Here is a 15,712-nt window from a genome sequence, read left to right as displayed (position 1 = left end):
TCGATTGACTCTTTTCTCCCTAAAGACGGCCCTGCCTCTGACTACCTGAACATTTTTTTTTCCCCTAGAAAACAAAAAGGCATTTCTTTTATGTGGTCAGAACCAAAGTTCATTTATTCAGTTCAGTTACAATAACAGAAGCGGAAGCAGCCATTCATGTTAGCCAGCTCAATGAACACAAATCGCATACGGATAGCACAAGCCAGTTCCCTGCCTCCCGGGCCAGTTGCGGGCCTGAAGCAGCACCCTGCAGAACTTCCAGTGTACTTGCAGCCTGCTGTAACACTGGACCCACTCTTTGAGTTAGAAAGTTACTATACTTTGGTTTTCAGGGCCAGTAACAGACCCCCGCTAGAATATGCCCCTCACTAACACCATAACTCAATGCTATGATCCTGTTCCTAGATCAGCAACCTCCCCCTGGGGGTGGGGGTAGCAATGGATAGCCGACTGCTATGTTGTCTTCAGTTCTGGCCAAGACTCCACTGAGAGGTAATTTGCTGCACAGAGCCCAATCTCTGATAATGTCCATTACGAGTAACATTTCCTTTCATTATAACCAGGGAAAAATAATGCAGTGGATTCATGTCTTTTACCCTTTAAAACTATTTGATGTAGAGAGCACTGCAATTTCTGCAGAAAAAGTAAGCATCCCAACCATAAGCCCATTAGCTGCTTACCCATCCAGATTTCTTGCCTCCTGGCTAAAGACATTTGTATTATTATTAATAATAATAATGAACACTTACATAATGCCTTTCATTCAAACAGAATCTGTGATAAGAATAGTTTAGAAATGTGCACAGAGCCCCTACCAAAGTGGAAAATGTGTCTTATCAGTTTGGGTGTCTGATCTGCACAGCAGCTTCTAAGGGAGAAAGGGAAAAAGGAGCAGTGATATTATGGGATATTTAATTGCCCAGTTAGCAAGCTTTCCCGTATTCACAGAGTCAGTGAGAGAGCATTGTGGGGTTACTCAAAAGCAAGGCTAAACTTCCAAGTAAGTGGAAGTCTTTAGTCTGAAGGCCCAATATCTGAGCAGGCAGGAAACTGAATGAGGACACACAATCACCCTCATCAAAATACTCTCATTTGACACCGCCCCCCCCCCCCCCCCCCCCCCCCCCGTCACCAACACACACAAACCCCTTACCTCCATGCATGCTGCTGATCAGTGCCAGCTGATATTATTGGGTGAAAATGTATTCATGGCCTGTGATCTCCCAGTCTCCCCCATATCCAGTCCAAAACAACAACAAAAAAAAAGCCAATGCAGCTTAAGGTCTAGGAACAGCATGCAACACAGATTTTTGTTTAATGCAAAGGCAGGTGTGCACTGCCAACTTGGTTCTGAACAGGGAGTATGTGGGAGAGAGAAGGGCAGCTGAAGCTGCAATTAGTGTTTCTCAGTTACTAATAGTAATACTATTACCGGGAATACTGGACAGTATTCCATGAACCCAGAGAGAAGATTACATGCATTCTGGATACATCTCAGTCCAGACGCAGAATTATTCTAAACCACTGTTTTTCAAGCCAGTCCTCCAGCTTTCTGCATTTGTTTCTGGAGTATTCCCTAGCCAGTCTAGTTTTCGAGGTACCCATAATGAATATGCATGAATAGATTTGCATACAATAGAGGTAATGCGTGCAAATTTATCTCATGCATATGCATCGTGGAAATCCTGAAAACCCAACTGACTGAGGTGGGGCGGGGAGGAGTACTCCAGAACTGACTATAAACATACTATTCACAACTCTGAAATCTTCCTTAGCTCAAGGCGGCAGGCATGAAATCCAGAAAACTGGAAGTAAGCTAGCTTCACTGTACTTCCTTTAACATTCAAGAGGCATTTCTCAGTTTCATGATTCATCATTTCCTGCATCAATAATTAATGGCAAAGTAAAGACTGCAACAATTACAGTGGAGCCCAGGCAGCTTGGGGTCTGAAACAAGAGATGTCCCACACGGGCACTGACAGCTGAAAGCTGTGCCGGCAGCGGACTATTCAAACATCAGGTGATTACCTGGAGCAATCCACCCAGGTTTTAGGGAATGTTTTATGAGATCCTACTGACAATGCCTTATTGCTCTCCTCCTGGTTTTTTCTAGCTTTTTAAACATCTGGAGCAGCTGGATGACAAAAGCAATCAGCACCAAAGAGAAATGGCAGTAGCAACTCTGTTTCATTTCTAGATCATAGTGGCTATGTTTATAGGGCTTAACATGTCTCCCACCAGATGTAATGTCCTGCTTGGATTTATTTCACTCTGACAAAGATGAGATCAGGGCTAGGGAACTCTGATCCTGGGGGTGCCACAAATAGGCCAGGTTTTCAGGATATCCACAATGACTATGCATGAGAATCTATCTCATGCATATGTATATTGTAGATATCCTGAAAATCAAACCTGTTTATGACACTCCAGGATCAGAGTTGTCTACCCTATTTATTTTTTATTTTATTTATTAAGGCTTTTATATACCGACTTTCTTGATACAAATCAAATCAATTCGGTTTACAATGAACTAAGCAGAGTATACAATTAACCAATCAACAAGAGATACGGAGCATACAGTTACATTATAACAAGGAAGCCTTAACTTGGAGTAGGAAAATAAAGAAGGGGTGAACGGAGCAATAAATATATAAATAAAATGAAATAAAATATAATAAATACTATATACAGAAGAGGGGGCAAGGGGCCAACCTCTCTTTAGTGGATATTATGCATGAAAAATTTGGAGAGTTTTGTTTACAGAGATGTGTGGTGTGGTTTACAGAGATGTGTGGTGTACCCTAGACTAGATAAGGGGCCTCTTCCATTAAGAGTTAACGTCTTGTGTTCAGTTCTGGAAACCGTATCTCCAAAGGAACAGAGACAGGATGGAGGCGGTCCAGAGAAGGGCGACCAAAATGGTGGGTGGTCTCCATCAAATGAGTTATGAGGAGAGGTTGAAGGACTTAAATATGTATACCCTGGAGGAGAGGAGGTGCAGGGGAGATCTGATACAAACCTTTTGATACCTGAGAGGTTTTAATTATGCACAATCAACAAACCTTTTCCGTGGGAGAGAAATCAGTAGAAAGAACTAGGGGGGGTCACAAAATGAAACTCCAGGGAGGACGACTCAGAATCAATGTCAGGAATTATTTCTTCACGGAGAGGATGGTGGAGGCCTGGGATGCCCTTCCAGAGGAAGTGGTGAAGACTAAAACAGTAAAAGATTTCGAAGGGGCATGGGATAAACACTGTGGATCCCTAAAGGCTAGAGGATAGAAATGAATGCATGGACTTGCTAGAGTGGTGGTTACTGCCCTTAACCAATAAGCCTTCGTATTGTTGATGCAACTTCATTACTGCTCTCTGCTTTAATGGCAGGAGGAAAAGGGGAATTAGATTCAGACAGCAAGCAACAAGGACATTGAATTTGGCGGTCTAGGAAAACAAATAAACATAGGGGTAACTTGCTGATGAGGCTGTTACTACCCTTATCTAATAAGCCTGATACTTTGGATACAAATCTAACATTGCTCTCTGCTTTTATGGCAGAAAGTAACGGGGAATTGGACCCAGACAGCAATAAACAAGGGCCCTGACTTTGATGATCTGGCAAAGTGATAAGTAAGGTGCAGAAGAAACTTCCATGAGCTTGCTGGGCAGACTGGATGGACCGTTGGTCCTTTTCTGCCATCATTTCTATGTTTCTTTCATTACTTATTTTCCCAAATTTTTTTTTTGAGGGGGGTGGGGGCAGTGGAAAATTATATTCTTGATTTTAGAAGCGGTTGTTTCCACTCATTTCCCTCTACAGAAGTGGCCATTCTCCTTTCTCATTATTTTTCCCCTCATCTATTCCCAGTTTGGGCAGGTTACTTGGATACTTGCTCAGGGGTGATGCTGTTAGTCCAAGAGCAACAAAACTCCAGTCTGGGGGACTGCCCCAGATGAAGGGCTTCCCTGATGGAAAGAGCTCGTTATCTTGTTCCAGGGGAACAAACAAACTCGTTTTGGTTAATACTCTTCAAACAGGCAGGAGGAAATACTGAACTGGAGAGCTGACACAAAGCTTCCCTACTACGAAGCCACCCATGCTGTGCACTACTCCCCCCCCCCCCCCCCTATAAATATATATCTCTGAACAATCTCTCTGCTTCTGAAAACTATATTATTGAGTAGCCGTGCGGGGATTTATTTCTGAGCTGTTAATTAGGAACTGAAGTCTTTTACATAGTGCTATTGGGTGAGTGGCAGCTAAACAACGTGTAGTATGAATACCTACATTATCTCCCCAGCTCACACACACAAACTCGCTTAGCCTGGTGGCTTGCGGTGCACAGGACTGGCAGAGGCTGCATGGACAATGGCTTCACTCGTCCGTTCATATCCCATCATTCACTGCAGCACGTTAATACGGTCACGTCGTTTCTTTAAATGTTGTTCTTTTAAAATATTAAAAATCAGCGCAAAGTTTACAACGGTTAGAAAAAAAACACCTTGGGAGCTGCAGTCTGAATTATGGCAGGTACACATTACCACGGAAGGAGTAGCCCTAGTGGATTAAGCAGCAGGCTGAGAACCGGGCCAGTCAGGGTTTGAATACTTCTTGGGCAAATTCACTTCACCCGCTATTGTCACAGGTGCGCACACACGCACACGCACACACACACACACGCACACGCACACACGCACACACTGTAGAAGAATGGGTCAGTTTACTACTATTTATATCAATGTAACAGGGGGAAGTTTAAACTCGGGGTGAGGGATGGGGAAGGCTTGGGGAGGGGCAGTTTAAGACATACCGTTACAGGTACGTGCAACATTAGGCGTGCTGAAATAAAAGTAGATTTGCTGCCTGTACTCTCTACCTAGCCTGTACGTACTTGTAACAGTGTATCTTAAACTGCCCCCCCCCAAGCCTTCCCCATCCTTCACCCCGAGTTTAAAGCTCCCCCTATTATACTGATATAAATAGTAAACTGACCCATTCTTCTGTGTTTTCTTTCTCTCTCTCTCTTCTCACTCAAGCTTTTTCGGTCCTATCCCGGGGCCAATGCAGGCAAAAAAAGATGCAGCTATTTCCACTCCGCATAAATGTGTAATTTGCATATTAACACACATTACAGTAATTAATGTGCGCGTTAGGGCCATAACGAGGGCGTTAAGCCCTTATAGCAAAATGAAAAAATGATTCTGTTAGATTGTAAGCCCTCTGGGACAGGGACCTACCAACTGTACCCGAATTTGGAACTTGTCCTGAGCTTGGATTTGGAAAGACAAATAACTTAAGTCTACAATCCATATCCAAAGGTTTCAGACATTTGCTGTGGGCCCTGATCTTTTCCTCTGAACTAAGATGCTCAAGAGCAAAGGCAGGAGGAGCTCACAGGTGCTTCTGGCCTATTTCATCATTAGGAACTGCCTTGTCACTCAGGCTCTGGAAGAAGACATGAGCCCATTATTCAGCGCCGTTTAGCTGACTGAGTTTTGGCTTAGCCAGCTAAATGGCAATGTTTGAATATCTAGCTGTGGTCAGCATCTGCCACTTAGCCAGCTAACATTTTATCAAGTTAAAATGTTAGCTGGCTACGTGAGGGATGGGACGTGGTGAGGGCGTTCCAGAGTGGGGGCACTCGTCGAGGAAACTCACTCCAAGATGAGATTTGTGCAAGGTTCTCTCAACCTAGCTTGATGGACTCTCTACCTGGGTAACATCAAGCTAGGTGGAGAGAACATTGCACAAATCTCATCTTTGAGTGAGTTTCCTTACTCCGTCGGTCATCAAATCTTCACAAGAGACCACTGTTCTGTTTGTACATCTCACATTGAATGTCAAAGTGGCCCCTAACCCCCTACACTAATACCTAAACCTCACCTCGAGTTACTAGGTGGGCCTCCCATAGCGATATAAATACCTATCTAGGGAGAGCACTTTCAGAAGACATTGCAAAATGCACTAACACCTTACCGCCCTATAACACAAGCTTAACACTACTGAAAAAGGTGTAGTTAAAATCAGCATTAAGTCTGTGCAATAGCAGTTCACAGACTGGCAAACCCAGCCCATTCCCACTCCTCCTCTTTTTCGGATTTGCATCGCCCCATACGATATGGTGCTATCGCATGCGTTAACAGGGCTTTTCACATGCAATAAGCCCTTAACACATGCAAAAACGCCTTAGCGCATTTTGATAAATGACCCCTGTAGCTGGATAAATGTAGGGCTGCTATTTGGTTGTCCTAAAGTTAGCCACGTAGATTCAGCGGCGCAGCTGCTCCACCCAATATCTCAGCCAAGTTAGCTGGATAAGTTTATCCAGGTAACTTAGAAAACCGGATAGCAGCAGCTGAATATTAAGCCCTTGTGTACACTCCTGGTAATTGAACTTGCTCCCCAGTGCTTTGTGGTATTGACAGTTCTGTTTCTTCCTACTGAAACCAGCACCACAGGCACCAGAATTCATGAAGAGCTGGTGTCAAAAAACCTAAGGCTAGCCAAAAATCTGTCAGAAATGGAGGAGTCACTTGGCACCTCTAAAATACTATGGAGGTTTGCCAATCGATTGCTACTGCAGTGCCAGTCTCTTGCAGGAAAAGTTGCTGCCTGATCTTAGGGAGTGGGGGGTATAGAAGTGCAGACTATAGGATGCTATCATAGCTATTCTTAGCCTTAGCATTTCCCAGGGAGAATTTCTGTAGCAAATGGTGCAGGTGCATTAGTTATGAGACTTCCCCGTTAATGTACTTCAATCCCACCCTCTCCCAGCCAGTATCACTGTAGGGAATGGCACAGAACAGAGGGTGACCCTTCTGTTTTAAACTGTTGCATTTTAGTCTGTGGCAGAAAACATGCAGTCACAGGAGGCAGAGAACAGAAAGCAGGCTGTTGGTTTACTGCTCTCCGGGTTCCTTCTTCTTTTTTTTTTTTTTTTGTTTGCTCAGTCTGCATTTTAAAATGGGGCAAGGAGTTAATTCTTAACTTGCTCCCAGTGGTGTCACATGCCAAGTGCATGTGAGCCGAGAGAGAGGCTATGCCGCTGCAGAGCTCAGCTCAGCTGTCCGGGGAATTCAGGAACCAACCAGCACATGCACAGAGACACAAGACACACACTAGAAGCTCACAAACACATCCATATGCTTCTTCTGTGCCGACTGCACCAAGACAGCTCATTCCAGTGGCACAGAAAGCGAGAAGCACTGGGTGCGTACAGAACATGCATACAGATCGGCAGCACTCTTTTTAAATAGCCATATTCCCACAGATACAGGGCTCTTCTTCTATGACACAGCCTTATTCTGAAAAAGCTGTTACAGAGCTAAGGGACTTATTTTACCCAGGCCCACAAATGATTGCATTCCACTTCCATCCACCAGAAAGGGCCTGATACGCAAGTATAGAGAGAAAAACAAGCCATCAGTATAAACCTCTTGAGAATGGGCCGGCTGTAGGGAATGTCTCTCTGTATCTCTCCATCGGCGTCCAGTTCTCCCCAGCGTCAACAGTAAATTCAAAGTGAAATACGAGCCTTCTTCTGATATGGCGGAGTGAAGGGAAGGAGGAAGGAACCTTCAGACTCTCGGTCCCCACAGACAGAGCAATGGAAAGCTCGTCCATGTCTAGAAGGCCACAGGAACACAGAATGCATTTCTTCTACAATTCACCTTAGTACCTGCAGCTTGCCGCTGTGAGAGGAGAGGACACTAGGCCAGATGGTCCTTTTGTCTGACCCGGGTTTGGCAGTTTGTGCTCGCCCAAGTTCCTCTCTAGTTGAAACTATTTTGTTTTTAACTTCCAAAACCCCTTAACCATAAGAGGATGGGAGTTCTTCATTTCCAGAAACAAAATTCTTCTGCCCCAGTTTGGCTAATATTATGATGATGATAACGATGGTTTCCAAATAATGTATGAAATAAGACTGACGTTGAATCCATGGATTTTTCTTTTTAACTTCCATAAAATAAGATTCGGCTCATGTCCCCGGGTTAGCATCTCAAAGTAACTGAAGCGGAACTATCAAGATTATTTTAAGGAACAAGCAGCTGTGTATCCAGCTCTGACACTGCAATGTGTCTTTCTACAGTGGTTTCACGTATGCATGTAAACACATGACAGTCTGTTTCTTTCTTGCTGGCTCAAATCTGAGGCTACAATTCTACCATTTTCAAAATTAGAACGCAAAGTAAAGCACGGAGCCATTTTGCATAGAGTGCTGTTGATTAGGTTAGAGCACCATAAATGTGATCATGCCCCCGCCAGCATAAAGACTTGCTTTCGGTGAGGTCCTAAAGGATAACAGAGGCAGAAAACATGCTGAACAATCGGAAACAGCATCGCCCTGCCACTCACAGAACCCTGCGTTCCAACATCTACATCGGTTCATGACAAAAAAACCCCCCAAAAAAACAAAAGAGCCACCTAACAGATGCAGTAACATAATAAAATAGTAGAGGATGACAAAAAAAAAAAAGACCAACCGGGCCATCCAGTCTGTCCTGTTAGGAGTCCAGGCTGCCAAGGGCATAGGTTACCTGCCGGCCTGCAGGATATCGCTCCGTATCCAGGTCACTTTGTTCTCGTTCTTCTGAAATTCCAATTCTAAATAGGGCACGCAAAATCCCGTAACCCAAACCGAGCAGGCCACAAGCACATAAACTGAACAACAATGACAAGTTGGACTTTAGGCCTCAGGAGGCGCATCTTTCTGCCCCTGGAACAATTCTATAAGCGCAATCACCATTGTGCATGTAATGAGATTCACTGTGCTAACACTTAGGCCTGCTTGTCCCCTGACCTGCTACCAGTTGCCCCCTGTACCTCCCCAGCAGTCTCTGATATTCGTCAGGAATTGAACATTTGAAGGTTTCTCTTTGCTCCAATTCTTTTGGCCCAACGGCATCGTCTTTCTCCCTGTTTACTTTTTTTCTGAACCATAATAGTACTGCATTTTGGTTTTGTTGTTGTTTATTTTTTATTTATGTTATTAAGCACCTTTGTCATGTCCGCCATTGGCTTTCAAATCTGTGCTGGGAAGGGTTTTTTGGGGGGGGAAGGGAGGGATTTGTCTGGTGATTTACCTATTTTGCTGCAAGTTTCAATAAATAAGATGGATCTGCAGCAGTTATAGCAAAAGGCAGAATATATGGGAAAAAAAATGCTGGAGATTTCAGCAAACCATGCTGGAGACTTGAAGGACATCTTTTTTGTTTTGGGGTTTTTGTTTTGTTTTGTTTTTTTAATATAAAAAAAATTTCTCTCTCTCTTAGAATTCAACTGTTTTTTTCTCCATTTACCCTCAGACCAGGGGTGAACATCAGAGATATCAGTGCAGCAGTGAACTACAAAAAAAAAATAATACAAAAAAAATAGCTTCACAAAAATTAGATCAACACAAGGTAAAAAAATCACTTGCTCTGATAATAAAACAATTTAAGCCAAAATCTGTGACTCCTTTAATATCACATTGTTTTTCCTGATTGTGCAGGTCTTTGTTTTATGGAGCCTGGCTTATAAGGTGACCAGGTAGATGCAGGTCATAAGAAGCAGGATGATCCAGTCCTGCTTTTGCCCCCAGTGCATCTATGGATTTGTAGTCTTGCTTTTTCCTGAGAAACTGGAATTACAAGTTCATAGATGTGATGGGGATAAAACCAAGACTATCCCTATCCCTTGTGACCTGGAGACTTCTGGTCCCCACCATATTTCAATAGCCTTTTGAGTGACATCTGAATCCCTCCTAGAAGAAACATTTTAAGAACAAAGTGGCCTACAAACGCAGTCAGAAGGGAAAGGGATGTGCTTGAGAGGGGCTCCTGGGAACTCAGTGTAAAATTGTTTTCAGGAAAACAGGAAGTGTCCTTCCACCTGGAGCAGAACTGCTGATATCCCCTTGACAGGGCACTGGGAGCTCGTGGGCAGACAAGCACGGTTCATCGTTTCTGGCGTAGTGGGTAATGAGGCCACACTGCGCCAAACGCATGGGTCAAAATATTTAAACCAGCAAATAAAAAAAGCTATTAAAAAAAAAAACAAACTCAGCTACTGTACCAAATGTAAAATCAACAATTCTAGCATTAAAAACATATTTAAGTACAGTAAGTTAAAATGTTGCAATACACTCAATACTTGTTTTTAAAAAGCTAAGCCGACCAGATTAAAAAAAAAAAAAATGTTACAGTGTTCCATCCCCCAAGTCAGAATGCAGAGGGAAGAGACCTCTCACCTCTCCTAGGGCTGATGCTAGCTCTTTAAATTTTTTGGCCTGGCTTAGAGGAAGGGTCACATGACTTTCTGCTTGAGGAAGCCGCTGGTTTCCAGCAGGAGAAGGAGGAGGAAGGTGGGGGAAGGGGCCGCCTGAGCTTGATGGGAACAGAGCACGCAGCAAAAAAAAAAGCTCACTGTTTTTCGTTATGGATAGGGCTGCTCGATCATGCTATTGCTTTTATTTCATAACATAAACAAAGTGGGTTTATGGGAGCCCTAGGCAGCATGGTGCGGAACTTAAAAAAAAAATTAAAAACAAAAAACAAAACAGGAATATATTCTTGCACTCTCAAGTTAGTTAGGGGCTGCACAAGTAGAGGAGTACAGAAAGGGTCAGGGGATACAGCAGAAGTCTGTCATTCCAGGAACTCACTTTGTTTCTTACTGGAGGTCACCAGTGCTCTCAGCTCAGACACTGGCGCATGTCGCCCATCCTTCCACCTGCAGCACAGACATGGCCACCCCATAACTCAGTGTGACAGGCGGCTAGGAGGGAGAAGGGGCCAGAATCTGCAAAGAGGGACTTCATTTTGACCCTTGGAAAGGACCCGTAACAGCAGAGCAAGCAGCGAGCTGCAGGTACACAATGGAGTAGCTTTCACAATACTGTTCAGTACTTTTGGTACCAGGACGGAATGAAAATGTACCTTTCTTTCTTTCTATTGCCACAGTTTGCATGATTTTCTCTCCCTACAAACAATTATTGTAGGCAGTGAAGAATCTTATTCAGTATTAATTCTCTATAGAGACCCCCCCCCCTTAGAATTATGAAAAAAAATATGACTATAGTTACATACATGTACTGATAAACATGCAGAACAGTTTCAACCAGTTGCAGTCTGATTGCTGATCGCTGAAATGGCAACAGACGGCACACTGTATATCTAGCCTCCTGAAACCTCTCATTCCAGCTGAACCCTCATTTTGTGCAAGACACAAGGCTTATGCAAGAGGGAATTCCCTGAGTGTCCTTTGCACTGGAGCTCTGGGACTCAGATACCGAAGCTCTGGCAGACACTGCAAAAAGAACTTGTGATATTGCACAGCCTGCAATGTCTTTTGACATGCATTTGTATTATTACAGCATTGAACATTATTTAGAATTAACTTGCTGCAGAAACAATAGCGCAAAAGTTGTGACAATATAGGCTGGGGACTCTATGGCAGTGGTATTCATATCTAGCCCTCCAGGGCCACAAACAGGTCAGGTTTTCAGGATATCCCAATGAATAAGCATGAGCCAGATTTGCATGCATGTTGCCTACTTTGTATGCAAATCTATCTCACACATAATCATTTGAGATATCCGTGAAAACCCGGCCTGTTTGTAGCCCTCGATGTCTGTGAGTGAATACCACTGCCCTAAGATCATGCAAAAGAGAGGTGAACAGGCTTCTGGTTTGGGATCAGACAGGTGACTAGATGCCACTTGAAAGTTTCCAGTCCTGTGCTGAATTCTTTTGTCATTCATATTTTCAAATTCATTAGATTTTTAGATGATGATAATCTAATGTTGAACACTCTGGGAGTGACAAGGAGATTCCAGTCACTACTCAGACATATGATATGTCACATATCATACTTTGCAGAAAGAGAGGACATAATTTTCCTTTACCTACCAATCAGTGGTATGCATTACACTGCACTTTTTGAGAAAGCCTCTCCTTGGTCCATTTCCTTTGGGATATATGTAATATCCTTCTTGACCAGAGGTGCAGTAAAGTCAACATGACTTCCACATTCTCAAATGTAAACCAGTAATTAATATTGGACTGAGAGGGATTGGCCACTGACTACACGATATTGGATCATTGCTTAGAAGACTGGGGATGGAATTGGAAGCCTAGTGGGGAACATGGTGGCTCTTAAAGGGATGAAAAAGTAACGTTTAGGTAAGTCCGACAACATGAGCCAGGTGATCCTCTCTTGGCTTGGACTGCCTCAGATGGTACATTGGGTAAAGCAGTGTCAACAGTGAGATGACAAGAGCTCCATTCTCCATCCTGGGTCGATGAAGAGGAGGTCTAAGATGAAGTGAGCTTGGAGCATACAGTATTCTCCACTCAGCCAGAAGGAATGTAATAAACAATAATAATGTAAGAGTTATTGAGAGTTTGTTAGTGACAGCAGCATCCATTCAATGGATGGTATAAACACCCCATAACAGGAAAAAGAGCATTTGCCAGAAAATCTCAGTTCCCTTCCTAGTAGCTTCAGATGGACCAATTTTTTTTTTTTTTGGATTATGCTGTTCATAATCCAAGGGACTGGGGGGCTATTCAGGAATTTGCCAGCACCTGCTACCCTTCTGCACTGTGATCCGTAATCAGCTCTCAATGGTCCCAAAAACTGAGTTTAAATAAACTAATGGCTGGGCTGCAATCAAGGATTTAGTTTTCATATTTGCTCAGTCTTTGGGGGAGGGCTGGAGAGGTCATTAAAATCTAATCATAGAAGTCAATAGGGGGGGCTGGTGCTGGTAAATACGAAAACTAGCCTTTAACCTTACTTCGCATCATGTGTCATTTGAAGCTGTCCCAGGCACAATCTAAAAATCACCCTACATCTGTCCATGACACCCTGCCCAATCCTCTCAAGGATCGCATGCTTCCTGAGCTGTCATCTCATGGGCCCACAAAGCAGTTAAACAGCATCTGGGAGCACAGAACTTATCCCTGCACCCTAAATTATGGGAAACACTTTTCATTATCTGGTTATTTTTCTTTAAGAGGGTTACAGTGGAATATTTTAACAGTACACAACAGGATGAGTGCTTTCAGTCTTGCTGGTGTTTTGAGTTTATTGGGTTTGAATACTGTTCTACTATTTGGGATCTTCAAACATACTGCAACACCCAGTGGCTAATGGTCAGATTGTCTAAATTGCAAAGTGAATCATCTTTTAACTTTCATTCCTATCTGACCAACAAGGCTTTCACAAGCTTTTTTTGCTGCATAAGACAAATTAAATGTTGCCACCCCCCTCTCTTCTTGTTCCTTCTGGGGAAGGGAAGAAAGGGGGATCAGCATCTGGTAGGTGTATGAGGAGGGCAGGGTAGTGGCCGGCAGAGGAGAGGGAGGAGTAGAAGAACACACTGGCATTTGTCATTCTTTCCATTGTGTTATCTTAAATAGTCACTTGTGTTGCCTGGTCAGTTGTACCAGACTTGTCCACCACAGCTATTCCTGTTATCTTGATTATGTTCCAGGATGACAAGCCTAGAATGTCACCTAAATTTAGATGTGCCCTGATGAAGAAAAACTTTTCAGCAGCCAGGGGTTATTTGGCTGGCTCCATCACAACATGACCCTGGTGGACTACCACTAGGTCTCAGTCTTTGCTTTCAGAATAAACAAACAGGTTTAACCTCATTTTGGAGTTTTCTGGAAGCAAAGTGAACATCTAAAATCTCAAAATTTCAACAAAAAAAACAAAAAAAGAGGAGCACTGAGAATAATCGACCCTCCCCTCCAAATATGTATTCCTGTTTAAAGACCTGCAACCTTCCATTTGGCTGCTCAAAGCTAAGAATTAACAGCAATAAAGTTGTCTCTGAAGCCCCTAATTAGCCTTAACCCTTATACCACATCATACGTCAATTTTTGGTGCCCCTGTCACTAAAAGGGGAAACCGCCATCAAATAAGCCCCAAAGGCCCTCTTGTTAGAACAGGGTTTGGAGGCTACATTTTTTGGCATTAGTGTGGACAAACCATCTTCTGTTCCTTATCATTGCATAAGGAGAACATATGGCTGTTACCACTACAGGTCTTGCTTGGAAAAGTAAATGACAACTAGAAGGTACAAAAATATTATATACATTTGCAACACCTCAAAAGTGGTTAAATTAAAATAACAAAACAGAAACATGGAAACACAGACTTTGACAGCAGATAAACCGCAAGGCCCATTTACGCTTCCCGCTGCAGTACGACAGAGGCCAGTTACCCTACCTAAACATCAAGAAAAATACACTCAGATAAATTATTAATCCTCCAAGCCTTCTGCTTCAAAACAGTTGCCTTTTTTCACATTTTTTAAGATATTTAAGAATTTTGCCAGAATATGAAATAACTTGATAATAAAATCAGCCTCACAAGCAGGTTAAAGTAATCAGCTGAGAACTGTGCAACTCATCAAAACAACAGTTTACAATCTGCACTTCGTTCATCAATGCTATTACAAAATGTAGAAGAAGCGAGTCAAGTCACTCCCCAGGCACACCCAAGATTTTGGGGGTGGGTGAAGGCTAACATTCCTTTCCTCTACTAGTCTTTCTTCCCTCACACACAAGCATGCATGCATTCTCACATGCAACCAGTCCCTTCCCATCAAAGGCACAATAAAAACAACACGTCTCTCCCAACTTCAAACCTGTATCAAAACATTAAAGATCAGCCAATCATAGTCTTCTATGACCTGAGGTCAAAAGTCCAGAGGCACTTCTGATTGGTTAGCTTTAGGAATTCTGGGAATTTTTGGTTCCCTCCCATCCATCCACCCACCCCCACCTTGAATGAGCAAAGGTAGTTTTGCTGTTCTCAATTTTTTGAAAAAAAAAAAAAAAAAGAATAGAGCTTGTCCTCCAGGGGAGACAGAGGCCCACCTCCATGCACCAAACCCCAGGCATCTCTGCTTAATTGATTCCAAGTTAATGAAGAGGGGGGGAAAAAAAAAGCACTTACCAGGGCAGGCGCAACCCACTGACATCTTCACATGCCTGGCCTGAACCAGAAAGGATTCGGGGTGCCCACCTCGCAGGGTCCTGGCATTAACTGCCCTGGTGAAGTCTCTGAGAGGAAAAACAAGCCCCCCTGAACAGCAGAAATCGGGCCTCAGAGCAGGCAGGAAGAAGGAATTTTATTCTGTCTGTGTATGTGTGTATATGTGTGCGTGTGTGTCTCTCTCTCCCTCTCCCTCTCTCTCTCCTCTGCTGGCAATGCTGTGGTTTATTAATATGCTAATTGCAATGCTAGTGGGAGGAGAGAAAGCTTGTCAAAGTGACCTGAGTGAGCGAGAGAGAAAGAGAGAGAGAGGGTTCAGGGAATAACAAGCATGTGACGCAGATTTAAAAAAAAAAAAAAAAAAAAGAGGAGAGAAAAAAAAAAAACAACTGGAGAAATCTTTGACATGCTGATTGTCCTTTTGATAACCAAGACGTGTTTGTCTAGAAAGAGAGAGAAAGGGAGAAAGCAGGCAGCAGAGAGTGAGTGAGAGCGAGCGAGAGACAGAGTGTCCTAGACTGAAGCAAGGCATGCTGCATCAGACCGTGTTATTCACAGCTCCATACTGTGTTCTAAGAGAGGCTGACAGACAGAGAGCCAGAGCAGGAGGAAGAGAAACTACAGCACAGACAGCACGCCTGCCACATCCCGCTTTATTTATTTCTTTTTCTCTCCTCGGGGGTTTTTTTTTTTTTTATTTTTGGCAGACTCGAAAACCCTATC

General features: G+C 43.3%; 1 protein-coding gene across 7 annotated transcripts in view; it reads right to left on the bottom strand.

Moving 5' to 3' along the window:
- Positions 1–15,201, bottom strand: part of LDB1 (LIM domain binding 1) — a 308,817-nt gene extending 293,616 nt beyond the window's left edge. For 5 of the 7 annotated variants that reach the window (XM_029610190.1, XM_029610191.1, XM_029610193.1 and 2 more), the window contains exon 1: positions 7,432–7,636. In XM_029610190.1, coding sequence (XP_029466050.1) covers positions 7,432–7,621 — 190 coding nt within the window. In that variant the 5' untranslated portion in view covers positions 7,622–7,636. Of the gene's footprint in view, positions 1–7,431; positions 7,637–14,950 lie in introns of those variants that run through there. The other 2 variants (XM_029610197.1, XM_029610194.1) reach the window with 2 other exon arrangements.
- Positions 15,202–15,712: the final 511 nt, after the last annotated feature.

Source organism: Rhinatrema bivittatum, chromosome 7, assembly GCF_901001135.1.
Source record: "Rhinatrema bivittatum chromosome 7, aRhiBiv1.1, whole genome shotgun sequence".
In the NCBI taxonomy this organism is placed as follows: Eukaryota; Metazoa; Chordata; class Amphibia; order Gymnophiona; family Rhinatrematidae; genus Rhinatrema; species Rhinatrema bivittatum.
The sequence above is the reverse complement of the archived record's forward strand: the minus strand, read 5'-3'. Positions and strand labels throughout refer to the sequence as shown.